This window comes from Tricharina praecox (genome assembly GCF_024521635.1).
Source record: "Tricharina praecox strain CBS 144465 chromosome Unknown BZA05scaffold_13, whole genome shotgun sequence".
NCBI lineage: Eukaryota > Fungi > Ascomycota > Pezizomycetes > Pezizales > Pyronemataceae > Tricharina > Tricharina praecox.
The window spans coordinates 256,465-271,277 of NW_026250415.1; the positions used below are offsets into that span (position 1 = coordinate 256,465).

Genomic DNA, 14,813 nt, shown 5'->3' on the forward strand with positions numbered 1-14,813 from the left:
GCTGCATGATTGGTGGGGAGTAGAACGTAGTATCTGCTTGCTGCTCGTTAGAACATACCAATGAGGGACAGAGAACCCGCGACCGTGCATGCATAGTCATGCACGTCCAATTTGCTGAATGACTGGATGAAGCGGGGTAAGAAAGGACGTGTGAAAACCGTTGAAACTTGCTAAGCAGCCTTCAACGATCAATCCCAACTATCGAGCAAACCCGCGATTTTCAGACCGAATTACCGTCCACGTTAAGAGGTGAGCATACTGCCTGCTTGTCCTGGCCAACCCAACATCTCCAGCGGCAGTCGAAGCCTACCTAAAGCATCGATCGAACAAGGACGCGCGACTATATATCCGACCGTCACCGCTGCCTGCGCAACATGCCTAGCATCCCAAAGCTAGACGATGGCCGGATCTACCGGAACAGCATGCACTCCGAGTTTGTCGGAGGGGAGTTTCATGGCGGACAGACCTTCGTTTCTGATGGGTAAATTTCTCTCCAGCTTGCCATAAGCAATGAGGTTACGAATAGTAGTACTTGCTAACACGAGGCCGTCGGTAGATCGGAAAGTAAGTTGCTCTACTGCGGATTAGCGGCCTACAATTTTTGAAAACCCTCTGACACAGTAGTTTGATAAGGGTCCCGGCGGTCCGAGATCTTGGAATGGATATCGACGATTCCATACACCAGCCACCACAGGAGTATCAGTGATTGTCGTCTAGACGGCACTGGTACGTGGATCTTCGACAAGGATGAGTATCGCACCTGGAGAGCATCGAACGTTTCTCTGCTGTTGTTGTTGCGAGGAATCCGTAAGAAATCACTCACTTACGGTCAGTTCTCGGCTTACCGGCTCGTCTAGCTGGAGTCGGCAAAACCTACATTGCCTTGACAGTCGTTGATTATTTCCTTCGAACCCCACTCCCGGGAAAGTCGCATACTTCTATTGCAACCGAGCCGAGGCAAATCGCCGAAACCCAGAGAGCATCTTGAGCACACTTGTCCAGCAGCTTGCCCAAACAAACGAGTCTAGAGTGGACAACCTACTACAACCGGTGGTAGATTTCTACCAAGAACGAGAACGGAAAGGGCAAAGGTCTTCGCGGCTAAGTCTTACAGAAAGCCAGGAGCTCCTCATTCAACTCACGGACATATATCCGCAGACGACAATCTGCCTCGATGCCTTGGACGAAGTCGACCACCGAATCCGGATAAAACTACTGAAGTCACTGCAGTATGTCATGGAAAAATCAAAGAAGGTCAAGATTTTTGCGACCACTCGAATGGATACCGATATCCTCTTGCAGCTTGAGAGTTTCCCCAGGATTGAGTTGCAACCGGACGACAACGTCCTCGATATTCACCGATTCATACAAGCGCAAGTCCACGGTGCTATCAAAGAGAAGCAACTGCTTCACAGCATTGTCCTTGATCAGCTTAAAGACGAAATATGCAATGTCCTTGATAGGCGTTCGAAGGGAATACAAGTGACTATTTCAACCACCAAAGAGAATAGCAACTGATGGCTGAATGCAGGTTCCAACTAGCCGCTCTTCAGATTACGTTCCTCTGCGAGATGGGCACTCAAAGGGATGTACGATGTAGCCTGATGGCTCTTCCGGATACCCTGACGACAGCCTATGACGAAATATACAAGCGTATTGAGACCCAGAAAGGCAGTGCACCCCAACTGGCAATCAACGCCTTTCGGTGGATCCAGTGTTCATACGAACCCTTACGAACTGAAACCCTGCTCGATGCGATCACGGTCGAGCTTGACGGCTCAGGAGGGGTCCTCCACTATCCGGTGCAGGCGAATGACTTATTGAAAGCGTGTCAGGGCTTCATCATCTTGGACGAGCGACTGGATGTGTTCCGGTTCGCACATCTTTCAGTCGAAGAGTACTTGGAAACACAATTGGTAAAGTTCAATTCTCATGTCGAAATATTGAAAGTCTGTCTTTTACTGCTCTGCGCTTCGTCATGGGGAGAATACGACGAAACCCTGGAAACTAGACAGGCGGATTACAATGCTCGCCACCTATTGTTGTACTCGGTGGTGTTCTCGCCATGGCACTTCGCCCAGTGCGAAGACAAAGATAACTGTCAAGCTGTGACTGGCCTCTGGAATACATTCGTATCGGGCAGTAACTACCAGCGATGGGCCAACTATCATCAGCGCTGTGTTCAGGTCGATAGGCATAGCCGTGACATATTTTGGTGCAGGACACACGCAGTGCGGCAAGCAGGCGACGACACTCTATCGTCAGTCTGTGTTTTTGGGTACAACGGAGGTTCCCTAACGTCTCCGAGTCCGCGCAGGAGGCTCTTCTACCCCGATTACTTCTCTACGCGTCTAGTTTTGGAGATGTGGAAATAGTCCGGCTACTGCTAGACACGCGAGCCGCCGCCGGCGTGCGAAACCCGTATGGGCTGCTCCTCGAGGCACAAGAGGGAGGGGAGACGCCACTGCACCTGGCCTCAGAGGGTGGGCATGCGGTGGTAGTCCAGTTGCTGGTAGACCGTGGAGCCGATGTCGCAGCCACCGTTGGCACTCATGAATGAACGCCGCTGCACCTGGCCTCGTGGCAAGGACACGAGACAATCGCCAAGCTGCTGCTAGACCGCGGAGCCGACATTTCGGCCACCGACAAGAAACAGGAGACACCACTGCACCTTGCCTCGAAGCGAGGACACCAGGCGATAGCTCGACTACTGGTGGACCAGGGAGCCGACGTATCGGCTGCCAATTTGGACAGAGAGTCGTCGCTGAATCTAGCCTCTGAGGGAGGGTACGAGGCGGTGGCCAGGCTGCTTCTCGACCGGGGGGCCGACGTCTTAGGCGCCGGCGGCATTTACGGACACCGCCACATCTAGCTGTGAAGGGAGGGCGCACGAAGACTTTCCGGTCGATCCGCGACGATTATAAGTCGTTGCCGCTTCTAGACTGGGAGGGGCCGAGCGCGGCGGTGGCCCGACTGCTTAGCGCTCGGGAAGCCGATGTTTCGGCTGCCGGTGGTGGTTACGGGCGAACGCCGTTGCACCAGGCCTTGATGGGAGCTTCGGACGCGTTGGCCCCGCTGTTGGACGCCTCAGTAATCGAAGTCTCGGTCCCCCGGCGTAATTACCAGCGGATGCCGCTGCAGTACGAGACGGTGGTCGGACTGCTCAACGACAGGGGAATCGACGTCTCAGCCACAGACGATCTTGATGGACTGGCACAGCTACAGCAGGTGTTGGGGGGAGGGCATGAGGCTGTCGCCTGCCTTTTCCTCGATCGGGGAGCCGACATTTCGGCCACCGACATGAGCGCCGAGACGCCGCTACATCTGGCAGCGAGGGGTGGGCTCGAGTCATTTACCCAGTTCCTCATCAATCAGGGTGCCAATACACCGGCCGTCAACATAGATGGAGCGACACCGCTGCACGTGGCGTCGTGGGAAGGACACGAGTCAGCAACACGGCTGCTTGTAGATCTTGGAGCCGATTTAGCGGCTACCGACAAGCAAAGGCAGACACCGCTCCACCTAGCCTCGATTGGAGGGTTCACGGCAGTGGTCCGGTTGCTTGTCGACCTTGGAGCCGACGTCTCGGCGACGGACAAGAGGGGGCATACGCCACGGCACCTGGCATCGGGACGTGGGCATGATTCGGTCGTCCAGCTTCTCGTCGGCTATGGAGGCAACATATCGGCCACTACTATCACAGGGATGTCGCCGCTGCACCTTGCCTCGGTGAGAGGACACGAGGCTGTGGCGCGGCTACTAGTTAACCTGGGGGCCAAAAAATCAGCCCCTAACAGGTACGGGGAGTCGCCTCTGCACCTGGCCTCATCTCGCGGATGTCTTGCAGTAGCCCAGCTGCTCGTAGATGCGGGAGCAGACGTCTCGGCCACTGACGAGATTTCGGTGACGCCGCTGCACCTGGCGTCATCTCGAGGACATCTTGCAGTAGCCCAGCTGCTCTTGGATTCTGGAGCTGACGTCTCGGCGGCCGACAAGGAACGGCGGACGCCGCTACATCTGGCCTCGGCGAGAGGACACAGGGTGGTGGTGCAGCTGCTCCTCAACCGGGGAGCCGATGCCTTGGCAGCCGACAAGTTAGGTCGGGCGCCCACATATCGGGATGGAGATCGTTGTCAATCTTTGTTTGGTGGTGGCAGTTTCCCGCATAGTAGGGATGCTTAAACAGGCTGCCAGGGTTTTTTCTTAAAAACCACGGGTCTAAAAAGAATGACCAATAAGAATGCCCAGCTCTGGAATTTAACTTTGAGGGCTCCGGGCTGGGAGCTGGGCTGGATACTGGAGTAGCGGGGCTGGATACTGGAATAGCTTCCTGAATCCAAACTGGTGGGGCCCTTTCTACACCAACCACTCCTCGTGCCCGGTGACTAGAGTCAAATCCTCTCGGTGACCAGAGTCATGTCTTGAGTCTGTGACTGGACTGGACTGTATCTTGGCAGTCCGTCTGGGAGCAGTGCGCTGACGGACTAGTCCAAAACCATTCGACGACAGGACGGACTGCGGTCCGATACCAAGACTTAAAGAAACCATTTTTCTTCTAGGCAAAATTACGCCAAATTAAGGCTTGATGGCAGAAGAGAACATAATGAATTTTAAGTGATACGGAAGATTGAGCACCCAAAGGTGGTTTTTATTCGGTCTTAAGTGCAACCACCAAGTGCACATCGGACTGCAGTCGACTGCAGTCCGCATCTAGTCTACGGAATCCATGGACCGGACTGACTACTTTTACGCAGTCCGTCCAGTCCAGACTGCAGTACAAACCGGACTATGTCGAACACTAAGCTCGAGAGTTGCCCCTCAAGTGTCAAAACCGCCACCACTAATGTTGTACGTTGAAAGCGCACTCTGTCAAATATAATGGGAAAAAAGCTTACCGAAGACACGTCACCACGGGAGCGGCCACTACGTTGCTTGCCTCGTTCCGGATTGCTTCATGTTGCACGTGACTCACTTCAGCAAGATGAAAACGTACAGGCCTCGCAATAGATGTCCAACCGTCCGAGTAGGGTCCGGACGTCTTTCAGGACCGTCCAGTAACAGAAGTCATGCCACAGGAATCTCGGACTGGTGACCGTGGTGGTAGTAGGCCAGTGACGATACTCGCGCACCCACTGTCCGTATAACTTCTGTCACCACCGAGATCCAGGAGAACCTCCACAACCTCCGTTCGTTCTGTTTGAACCAGTGCTGATTCTTCGGCAGCATACTCCGTAATTACATCAACACCGGCCGACGGCGTCAAGCAGCCACTGAATTATTTCAGGCTAACTGTTCAGTATTGCAAAGAACGGCCAGTTCGCACCGCGTGCGCTCAACAGTGATTGCTTCAGGAGTGGCTACAATTTGTGCCGAATGCCCTTAATGTTTGAGAAATTGATGAAGTTGAAACTTGATACCCGACTGGAGCAGGAGCTCAACGAATGGAAAATATCCCCCCGCCAACCGTAAATTGTGAAACGGTGCATCCGCCTTTCCGTTATTAATATGTTGATTTTTGCACCGCACTGATCAGCTCCTCCTCCAAAATTTCGAGATAGGAAGCTCTCAAATAGAAGCGTGCTACTCCTCCTCTAGCAATGGAATTGATGGGGCTACCCATTTCGAGATGAAGCCCGACGGACCGAACATATCCCCCAGTGGCTACGGGGTTCGGGGTGCACAACGGCACGCCTGCCCCTCCCCCATTTTCCAGTATTAGAGAAGAGTACAGCCATTGTCAATCAGTTCCTCCAGAATGTCGGGATAGGCAACTCCCAAGTGCAGATTCAATATATCCTGGCGACATGACTGGGCACTTATAGACGCTGTCCAACTAGCCGTCATTCGTATTTTGAAAAATTGTAATGTACAACGCCGTACCAGAGAGAGAAAAGAGAGAGGGGGGAGATGTGGTAGGTGTATGCTCTGGACCGGAAGACATGGAAGATCGTTCCGAGAGGAAGGTATTCGTGAATTGTATGCCACGTCAGCGACGGCTCTGAACTAGAGCGCGGTGCAGTGAAAAATCCTTGACGGCGCGGTTCGGCGGAGGTTGGGTGACCGCTGGGCAGTGGGCGAGGGACTGACTCAACGGTCATGGGATAGATACTTACTTAGGTACTTATTCACGAGTATTGCATCCGACCAATTTGCCGATAGATCATGGTAAGTATCCCGGCGTGTCCGGCAGATGTGAATCTGTTGCAGTACATGAGGTTGACGCAATCCAGATCAGAGCTGATAGGTTAGCAGCGCGTGATATCAAAAGCATTCGAGTGGACTTGAAAAAACGCTTCCCAAAGCAACCTGTATCGGTACGCAAAGTCCCTTACAATAGGTCATCGAGCATTAATTCCACACACCCCTCTGATGGCGCATGCAGCAGCTTGACTGTTTTCGAAGTTGATTCTGCTGTGGCCCGTTCACATTGCAGCACTCGCCCTCGTCCACATAACCACCGCGGTCTCTTCAGTAATCCCGCTGAAAGCACTGGAGTAATGAGCGTTGATTTTATGTTGACTCTATATCTAGCGTGCGGACCTACTGGAGGATGCCTGTGGAGGCCCAGCTCACTGTATCCCCGTTGTTCTCCAGCTGATGCCCCGTGACTGTGCCGCCCATGCATTTTACCCACATGGTTGCGCACGACTGGTTCTGTGTCAAACGTCGGGCTTTCCCGATGGTTTATCGTCCGATGCATCTTCCATAATACTCCGTCAAGGACCCGTTGATGAGGATTACTATCCTCCAGCGAGAAATCAACCACACCCGAGTAAAACAATGCATTCCCCTCTGAGTGTATCCAAAAGCAAACCCGCACCCAACTCCACTCCCCCGCTCGTCGTCAGCTCAAATCAACCCTTCCATCAGCTCATCAATCCTAATCCCCTTTCTAACCGCATTACTAAACCCCTCATTATACGTAACCCAAGTATCACTCTTTCCCTCGGTGAGCACCACCCTCCGCTTCTTCCTCGGATTATCCCCGGCGACCTCCAACCCGACCGGCAACTCCGAGATCACACGACCAAAGAAGTCGCGTTTTACTTTAGCCGCGGGCTTCAAGCCGATCTGCTGCTGTTGTGGTGGAGGTTGTGGCAGAACCTCACCGAGCACTTCACCACGCCGCGCTTCCGCCGCAAGTTTATCTTTCAGCGCCTGCAGCTTCCGCCACTCCTGATCGAGGACCTGGCGTACAGCGTAGCGCACGGGCTCAACACTGGGAGCTTTGAAGGTGGGGTATATGCCGAGGGCGTCGATCGGCGGGTCCATACGGAATGCCCAGCCCGAGCCCGTGGCGATTCCCTCCACCCGGACTTTTTCGAACTTGACGCCGAGGGCGTCCATAGCGTCGACGGCGCGCGCGACCATGCGCTTCTCCGTGTCCCGCCGGACACTGGCAATCGCGTACCCCGACCCGCTGACCATGACGGGGTTTACGTGCGGCGACATCATGCGGTTTGCGAGCGGCGAGAGCTCCATGGCGATTATGCTAGGGCTATTGAACAACATGGAGAGGCGGGGGGATTTTATCGAGCTGTGAATGGAGGCAATTATGGAAGTGTTTTCTTTCTTGGCTTCGTAGGCTTCCCAGTCTGCGCTAGGGCCGGTGAAGAGTGCCACTTCTTCGGTTGGGTCGAAGTTGTCGGGGCGCGAGGAACTGCTGCTGGTGGAAGAGGCGAAGAGGCGGTGGAATGCGAGGATCGGGTAGGTTAGGTATGATGCGGACGAGACCTCGCTGCTCACTCGGTTAGAGAGCAGGTCGGCGAACCAAAGCCACTCGTAGGCGGCGTTAGGTTTGGTGAGACAGGAGTCGTCATTGAAGTTTTTGGTCGGATATGTTGCAAAGCACTCTATGAAGATTTCAGTAACTGCATCGGCAAAGACGGCATTGAAATCTTACCCGTTGTAAGCTTATCGAACTCCCCTAGTCCCTCGACGAGCTCCTGCAGCTTCTGCGTCGACGACTTCTTGACCGCTTTGACCGCACCTCTCCGCTGCGGTGGCTCCTTCTGTATGTGAAAGACCGACTCCAACGCATCACGCATAGCCATTCTCCCACCACCGGCACCCTTTCCATCGGAATCACCTATCCTCGATCCCATGAGCTCCAGCTCGACCGCACTCCGCGTCAACACCTGTCGCTTCCGGCCGCCCGTAGACTTCAGCCTCGCAGCAATCCACTGGCCATTGACCAGAGCACCTCTCATATCGCCCTTCCTCGACGAGACGGAACCCGAGAGCTCAACGATCTTCCTCACCGCACCATCCTCCGTCGCATACCCCTCCTTCTCAAATATCCACTCCAGCCTCTCCACCAGCAATCCCACAGGCGGCACACGCATCTGCACCACCTCAACGAACTGCCGCAGTGGTTTCAACGCGGGCGCGTACAGGTCGTTACACACCGCGATAATCGGCCTCAACAGCCGAAACCCATCCTCCTCACCATTCCTCCTACGCCTCTTCTTCTTCGTCCCGGAATTCCGCTCCTCCGTCGCCTCGCGATCCGCTACTATCAAATCGATGAGGGCCTTGATGAAGCCGGCCTCGGAGCCACTGCCGCCACCACCTCCAGTAACACCATCGATCTCATCGATGACCAAACACACCGGCCGTCCGGCGATCTGCTTTTTCTTCCCACTAGTCAGGCCACACGACTTGACGCCCTCGATCGTGAGCATATTCCTGATCTTCCCCTTGACCACGCCGCCGGTGCGATCGTCGGACGCGTTGATTTCCAAGGGCTCATATCCCGCCTGACGGGCGGCAACATGCGCGAGCGTCGTCTTCCCCAGTCCCGGCGGCCCATGCAGCAGGAGGATTTTCCGGTGCTCCAGCGGCTCCTCGTCGGCCTCGCCGGATGCGGCGGGGACTTTCCGCTTCAGCCGCTGCTGCGATGGGAACACGAGCTTGTCCCAGCCCTTGAGCCACCGCAGCACGTCGCGGTGCGTCCGCTCGTCGCCCACCAGGTCCGTAAACTTCTTGGCGCGGTACTTTTCGGTCCAGAGGAGGCGCTTCTTGTGCGAAGCCGCGGGGATAGTGGGTTCTTCGATTGTGGCGGCGGCGGTGGGCAAGGTGGCGGCGGCGATCGCCTTTGATGCCGCCAGGTCGTCGAGAAGACTGTGGATGTCTATGCCGTAGTACTTCGGGGTAGCGCCTGTAGTGGTAGTGGTAGTCTTCGTCGCAGTGACCGTCGGTGCAGGTGCAGTCTCGGCGAACACCCGTTCCCGCCGCAGGACCGTGAATGTCTCGCCGGAGGAGGTGACGATGGTAACTTTTTCGCCCTCGGGTAGTTCAGCGCGTGGTGTTGGTGTTGGTGTCGGTTCCTGCTCCTGCTCCCTCTCCTGCTCGATCTGCGAAATCAAGCTCAGCGTCGCCAGCCGCTGGTCTTCCTCGTGCAGTATTGGCGGCGGTAACGGCGACTCCCCGCGCATCTGCGCAATCATGTCCACCAGCGGCGACCTATCCTCCTCCTCCTCCTCAACCACCGGCTTCTTAACGCCACCAAACAGCCCCCCCTTCAGCGGCGCCGAGAAGTTGGGCACAAACCTCTTCGTCTGCTTCGGTTTCGGTCTCGGAGTGATCTCCGCACTGTCCTCCATATCTTCCGGCGGTGGCGGCGAACTAGCGAAGGCCCTTCCCTTCGGCGTCGGCGAGTCGGGCGGAAGACTGCTGCTCCTGAACACGGGGGTTTTGTCGTGCAAACGGTGCTGTATCACTACTCCCTTGCGCGTGAGTTCCGCAACACGTTCCTGGGCGACGGTGCGGAGGGCTTCGAGGTCGTCGGTGAAATCGGGGAGGGGCTGTGAAGACGGTGGCGCTGCGTCGGACTGGAGGAGGAGGCTGTAGTCGAAGTCGGAGGGGATTTCGTCCATTGGATTGGGATTGTGGTACGTGTTTACGTGGGTAAAATCTGCAGTTACGGGGGAATTTTAAGGACCAAAATCAAGCGCGTTTGTGTGCAGGGTGAACGCGCCGGTGGGCACGTGATATAATGAGATAGCGAGTGAGATGATATGAACATGGATACCATAAGTCTGCATGCACAAAAAAGGGAGAAATGCATTTCAACGCCTTAACCCACCACCAACCATCCGCACATCCAAGCCAATCCGACATCCGACATTCAACGAGAGAGATATAGAAAGCGCAAATCAAAGAGACAGCCAAGCAATAAATGTACAAATCATCCCATTCTCCCTGCCATTGCAACTTATTCAATCACCACCAACACTTTCATCCACCTTCCTCAAAAAACTACTGACACGTGCTGTATCGACCTCGCCCGGATCGCTCTCGACAGCTTGAACGAGACCTTCCAGCAGCGAGTCGACCCTTTCTTCGTCCACGTTGGTACACAGCGCCACAACCCGTCTAAACTTTTCCTCCAGGTCCGTCGACCTATCGTGGAGTCTAGCCGCCTTCTCGCGCAACGCATCTTCGTTTGCATGGTACGCCCTGAGTCGTGCCTTCAACACGGGCGCCGATGGGAGCCCTTTGACGTACTCCAGCTGCTGAGCGGTGAGGTTGGAGATGTTATTAACCGGAGCTAGCAGCGATTTCTTGAGTTGGAACGGCGCATCGGCAGTTTCTCCTTCGGGCTGGCTTCCATTAGTGGTAGGAAACTGCGCGGCGAAGCGAGCGTTTTCTTCCTCGATCGCACGCCGCAGGTTTTTACAGTGCTGCCGTAGCTCGGCGTGCTCGCGTGAGCGTTGCCGGATCTGGTCCATGTTCTCTCGCTCCTTGCCGAGTTTGAGCGTCACCTCGCGAAGTTGGTTTAGTGTCGTCGATACCTGCTCCTGCTTACCCTCGATCTCAATTTGGAAATCCTTCTCGATCCCAGCGATAACCTCTTTCATAGCTAAAAGAAGTCAGTCGGCACTGTGTCAAAGGAGCAGTAGGCTTACACTTCACGATATCCTCCCTCTTCTGCACCACCGCTGGGGGCACAGTCCAAGTCTGCTCTCTGCCGCGGGGAACTGGCGCCGGCTCCCCGCCGATACCAAAGTCGACTGGTCTCAACCCCGCGCGGTTTGGAATACTCGAGTCCGCACCTACCTCCAACAACGGGTTGACAATACTCTTGTTTCCTATACGAGCAGCAATGTTCAACGCCGTGTCCCCGCTCTTGTCCTGCGCGTTGACGATATCCGTGATGAAGCGGCCCAGGTTCATGACCTTGGGGCCGGGCCCACGCTGCGCAGACGACGAGGACGCACCATGCTTGGCGATGAACTCGAGCAGGCAATGCAGGTAGTAGCGTCCGTCTGCACTGCGACCCTTCATCCCGGACTTCAGCGCGATGTGATGCAGTATCGTCCGACCGTTGTTGTCCGCGATGGAAATGGTGGGGTGGAGCAGGTTCAATAGCTGCGGGAACGAGGATTGGTCAAAGTTGTTGGTGCAGAAGCAGCCGCGAACCAACGCCGTCTCGCCAGCCTCGTTGACGCGGTATATGGAAGCCCCGCGTGCAATTAGTGCTCGGATGAGGTTGACCCTCGCCAGCGAAGCTGCCCAATGAATTGCAGCACTACCCATGTTGTCTAACGGCACATCGACCTGCTCTCGGGTCAATCCTTCCAGATGTGCGATCGCCTCGCTTTCCGAGTGCACAAACACATCCATGAGCGTTTGCCTCGCCTGGTCGGCATTAGGGATGAGGTCGGGATTGAGCGGCGGCAATGGAGCATCGAGCTGCGGCTGGAACAGATCTACGGGGATGTCACTGTTGGTCGGAGTGCTAGCACGCACGCGCTTCCGGGGCGGCTCGTGGATTTCGGGCTTGTATTCGGCAACCATGATATTCTGCGACGCATACGCGGAGTCGGGGTAATTCTGCGACTGCGACTGGCCGAAACTCAGTTCCGAGGCGATACTGGCGGGCGGCGGTGGCCATCCCTGCTGGCTGTGCACCTCGTTCCGCATCGGCCCGCCCTGCGCTGTCGGCGGCATCGGTGCGATTCCCTGCGGACGAGGGCCAGGCGATTCGTGGCGCGCGCTGGCCTTCCCCAGCGCTGTAAAGGCGTTCGTCACAGTCGATGAGATGGGTGCGAATATCGGACTGGCTCCGCCGTTAGCATGGTTGAGACTAGAGTTGTACATCCGCTTTCGTTTCGCCGCCATCGCCTGCTCCTTGGTCGGAGTAGAATCGTGCCCCGCTGCCGACGTCGTATCCAAATCCAGTAGCGGCGAGAGAAGATCCTCAACACCATAGGCTCTACAAAAGTCACGTCCGCGCTGGAAGTCGATCCTGCCCATCGCGGTGAGTTAGCGAGTGACGTAGCGTGCACCACCAGTCACAGCCCCGACTAACCATGTACCCTGGTACTTCCCGTACCCGCCCTGAACCTTCTCATGCTTTCCGGACAGTATCTCCTTCTCCAAGACCTTCGTGCGCTTTCCCTTCTCGACACCAGCAACCTTAAGGATTTGTGTCGCATTCAGCCACGAGTCGTCTCGCCGTCGCATCACCGCCACGTTGTTGACCATCATCTCGTAAACGGGGACGCCCGAGTAGATCGCCTGCACCACAAAAACCCACACATCGGTAAGTAATAGTCAACCCCCTTACTGTCGGAGACAGTATAGATTAGTGTAGCGTGCTGGAAGCCACTCACGGTATATATCGTCGGCGGGCCATTGCGGGGGTCGAGCTGCGAGGACTGAGGCGGAGGCGGCGTACCGGCAGGAGTCGAGTTGGCGGTCTGGGAAAAAGAGTTTCCGCCGTGGAACGAGGTAGCGGTGAGCGACGACGAGCTGCTACGAACGAAGTTCGGTGGTGGTGGTGGTATAGCCGAGGACGCCATCTCTCTCTCTCTCTCTATCGTGGGGGGGTGGTTTCTTTGGTGATGGATTGTTGGGGTGGAGAAGCAGAAGAGGAGCGTTGCGTGCGTGTGGTGCGTGTTGGAACTTAGCGCGACGTACGCAAAAGGACGGACGACGTGCGGTGCTAGGTTAGAGGGAGGTAGGGGAAGGAACGGGTTTGAGGTGACTCCTTGCTCGCTCGCCCGCCTCGGGAGAAGAAAAGCAACGAGTCAGGAACGACGCTCTCTCGCCGTGAATCCCTGCTTCGTACTTCCTGACGAGGCGCGTAAATGATACGGCGAGTCAGCAGGGAGGGAGGAGGAAGGAGGAACTAATAGCAGGCCAAGATTTCGACGGGCGAACACGGGAGAGTACGATCGCCCCGCTCTGCTATCCAGGGAGAAAAAAAAACGCGTAAACTCAAAGTGTGGAGATGTCTTCACGTTGATGCGTGCACCGCGTCTGCGAGAAGATGTGTACAGCAGGCGATGGATTGAGTGATCAATGATGGACGGTTTCGAATCTTTGGTCCGATATGGAAGAGATCTCAAATGGCTTTACGCGTCCAGATCGTGACAAGATTCAGGTGAAGAAAACCCGAAAATCTGGGCTGATGTCTTGGCATCTCGAACTTTCCGTAGCTGCAAACATAAACGCCTCGAAACGCAACGCAACGCCTCGAGAAAAAAATCCTCTACAACATCCACCACTTCACACCCATGGGCCGATACCACATCATCCCCGGCGTCTGGCGCGGCGTCGAAGCTAGGCCCCTCATCATATACCGCCACTTGATCCGCCAGGTGGGAGTCCTCCAGGATGACGTTACACGAAACTTCTTCAAACGCCATATACGAGAAAGATTCGAGGAAGGCCGCGATGACGAGAAGAAGCGGTTGACGCAGCATCTGCAAGAGGCACGACATGGGATTAACCTCATCAAGAAGGCGAATCTGGGGTATCCGAAGCCCTTGATCAAGGTTATGGAGATTGCGTGGGGGAGGAGGGGCAAACGGCGCCACGAGTTGCTCAGGGTGGGTTTGCTACAGTCAACTGCGCAGTGAGTGCCATCACGGTGATCCGTCTGCTGATCGACATTTCTAGCCGATTCTGCAATACGGCAAACCCGAGCTCCCACATGACGATCCGCGTACACGTTACCCGTTCACCTCAAAGCCTTTCCGAGCCCTCCTCCAGAAGGCGCATGTCAAAAACATCGAAATTAAACTCCCCGAAAAGAACATTTGGGACGACCCGTTTCCGGTGGCACGGGAGCCACGCATACTTCAACGTCATCACACCAAGCTGGTGGAGCAATGCCCCGCGCCGCTATCGTTTGAAGATTTCGACCGGCTGCAGCGTCTCGCCAACGGCGAAGAAACGGCGATTCCACCACGGAGGAAGGTTCCTCTACGAAATAATATCGACCCCGAAGAGGATGTCAAGAATGGCGAGCGGCCGCACGAAATGACGCCGAGGTCATGGAGGAGATTGTATCAGCGCATTCTACAGCAGAGTTTAGCGATCAGGCAGGACCCTGAGACTGGCTCGTGGAAGGTGCTTGCGCCGGAAATAGTGCTCAAGAGGCCCGAGGCCGATGGGGAGGAGGTGGATTTCTTCCTCGTCCCGGGACCACAAAAGTTGACGCGGCAGGGAAAGCCGTATAAGGTTCAGCCGCCTGAGAAGGAGTATTGGTAGGGCTCAGTACGATGTGGTTGTAGAGAGGGGGCATACATGTAGATATCATACCACCAGGACTTGCTCACAACGTCCAGAAATTCCTTTTGTATCGGCGTCTCTGTTGATATTGTCGGTAACAGGTGTTCCGTCCAGCTGCTGTTATTGGGATAACATGTATCGGCCCTGAAAACACCAACCCCATCTCTTGTCACTCGATGTTTGCCTGCTGTAGATATATCCGCAACAGGGCATATTTTCCGATAGAACAGAACTCCGGGAAGACATAGATAAGGGCCTTGGTAGTTGGCAGGTTAGGCGGTTAGAAC

At 55.4% G+C, this 14,813-nt stretch overlaps 6 protein-coding genes across 6 annotated transcripts; 3 read left to right on the plus strand and 3 right to left on the minus strand.

The window, feature by feature from the left end:
• Window positions 1-202: 202 nt before the first annotated feature.
• Window positions 203-1,253, plus strand: BZA05DRAFT_51671 (uncharacterized protein). Its single transcript, XM_051488380.1, has 5 exons — window positions 203-249; window positions 306-481; window positions 557-564; window positions 634-807; window positions 858-1,253. Exons 2-5 carry the CDS (start codon window positions 375-377, stop codon window positions 986-988), a joined length of 420 nt encoding a protein of 139 aa, XP_051339067.1. The 5' UTR covers window positions 203-249; window positions 306-374; the 3' UTR covers window positions 989-1,253.
• On the plus strand, window positions 1,254-2,463 carry BZA05DRAFT_51672 (uncharacterized protein). Its single transcript, XM_051488381.1, has one exon. The coding sequence runs from the start codon at window positions 1,518-1,520 to the stop codon at window positions 2,373-2,375; it is 858 nt and encodes a 285-aa protein (XP_051339068.1). The 5' UTR covers window positions 1,254-1,517; the 3' UTR covers window positions 2,376-2,463.
• BZA05DRAFT_51685 (uncharacterized protein) lies at window positions 2,463-2,949 on the minus strand. The gene has a single exon (XM_051488382.1). The coding sequence runs from the start codon at window positions 2,848-2,850 to the stop codon at window positions 2,551-2,553; it is 300 nt and encodes a 99-aa protein (XP_051339069.1). The 5' UTR covers window positions 2,851-2,949; the 3' UTR covers window positions 2,463-2,550.
• A 3,540-nt stretch (window positions 2,950-6,489) lies between these two features.
• BZA05DRAFT_373878 (chromosome transmission fidelity protein 18) lies at window positions 6,490-9,941 on the minus strand. Its single transcript, XM_051481740.1, has 2 exons — window positions 7,904-9,941; window positions 6,490-7,853 (listed from the first exon to the last, which is right to left on the minus strand). The coding sequence occupies exons 1-2, from the start codon at window positions 9,876-9,878 to the stop codon at window positions 6,850-6,852; spliced, it is 2,979 nt and encodes a 992-aa protein (XP_051339070.1). The 5' UTR covers window positions 9,879-9,941; the 3' UTR covers window positions 6,490-6,849.
• Window positions 9,942-10,005: 64 nt separating this feature from the next.
• Window positions 10,006-13,075, minus strand: BZA05DRAFT_51723 (uncharacterized protein). Its single transcript, XM_051488383.1, has 4 exons — window positions 12,621-13,075; window positions 12,317-12,525; window positions 10,911-12,253; window positions 10,006-10,864 (listed from the first exon to the last, which is right to left on the minus strand). The coding sequence occupies exons 1-4, from the start codon at window positions 12,807-12,809 to the stop codon at window positions 10,221-10,223; spliced, it is 2,385 nt and encodes a 794-aa protein (XP_051339071.1). The 5' UTR covers window positions 12,810-13,075; the 3' UTR covers window positions 10,006-10,220.
• Window positions 13,076-13,461: 386 nt separating this feature from the next.
• BZA05DRAFT_51733 (uncharacterized protein) lies at window positions 13,462-14,585 on the plus strand. The gene is made up of 2 exons (XM_051488384.1): window positions 13,462-13,841; window positions 13,912-14,585. Exons 1-2 carry the CDS (start codon window positions 13,527-13,529, stop codon window positions 14,503-14,505), a joined length of 909 nt encoding a protein of 302 aa, XP_051339072.1. The 5' UTR covers window positions 13,462-13,526; the 3' UTR covers window positions 14,506-14,585.
• The last annotated feature ends 228 nt before the right edge of the window (window positions 14,586-14,813 follow it).

Bases quoted from the DNA above. Each gene is read 5' to 3' on its own strand.
- BZA05DRAFT_51671 (XM_051488380.1), top strand. From the start codon at position 375: ATGCCTAGCATCCCAAAGCTAGACGATGGCCGGATCTACCGGAACAGC. The intron at 808-857 runs GTAAGAAATCAC...CGGCTCGTCTAG, and splicing joins GTTGTTGTTGCGAGGAATCC to CTGGAGTCGGCAAAACCTAC.
- BZA05DRAFT_51672 (XM_051488381.1), top strand. From the start codon at position 1,518: ATGGCTGAATGCAGGTTCCAACTAGCCGCTCTTCAGATTACGTTCCTC.
- BZA05DRAFT_51685 (XM_051488382.1), bottom strand. From the start codon at position 2,850: ATGCCGCCGGCGCCTAAGACGTCGGCCCCCCGGTCGAGAAGCAGCCTG.
- BZA05DRAFT_373878 (XM_051481740.1), bottom strand. From the start codon at position 9,878: ATGGACGAAATCCCCTCCGACTTCGACTACAGCCTCCTCCTCCAGTCC. The intron at 7,854-7,903 runs GTAAGATTTCAA...AAATCTTCATAG, and splicing joins GTTCGATAAGCTTACAACGG to AGTGCTTTGCAACATATCCG.
- BZA05DRAFT_51723 (XM_051488383.1), bottom strand. From the start codon at position 12,809: ATGGCGTCCTCGGCTATACCACCACCACCACCGAACTTCGTTCGTAGC. The intron at 12,526-12,620 runs GTGAGTGGCTTC...TTTGTGGTGCAG, and splicing joins GCCCGCCGACGATATATACC to GCGATCTACTCGGGCGTCCC. The intron at 12,254-12,316 runs GTTAGTCGGGGC...CGCGATGGGCAG, and splicing joins GGGAAGTACCAGGGTACATG to GATCGACTTCCAGCGCGGAC.
- BZA05DRAFT_51733 (XM_051488384.1), top strand. From the start codon at position 13,527: ATGGGCCGATACCACATCATCCCCGGCGTCTGGCGCGGCGTCGAAGCT. The intron at 13,842-13,911 runs GTGGGTTTGCTA...CGACATTTCTAG, and splicing joins GGCGCCACGAGTTGCTCAGG to CCGATTCTGCAATACGGCAA.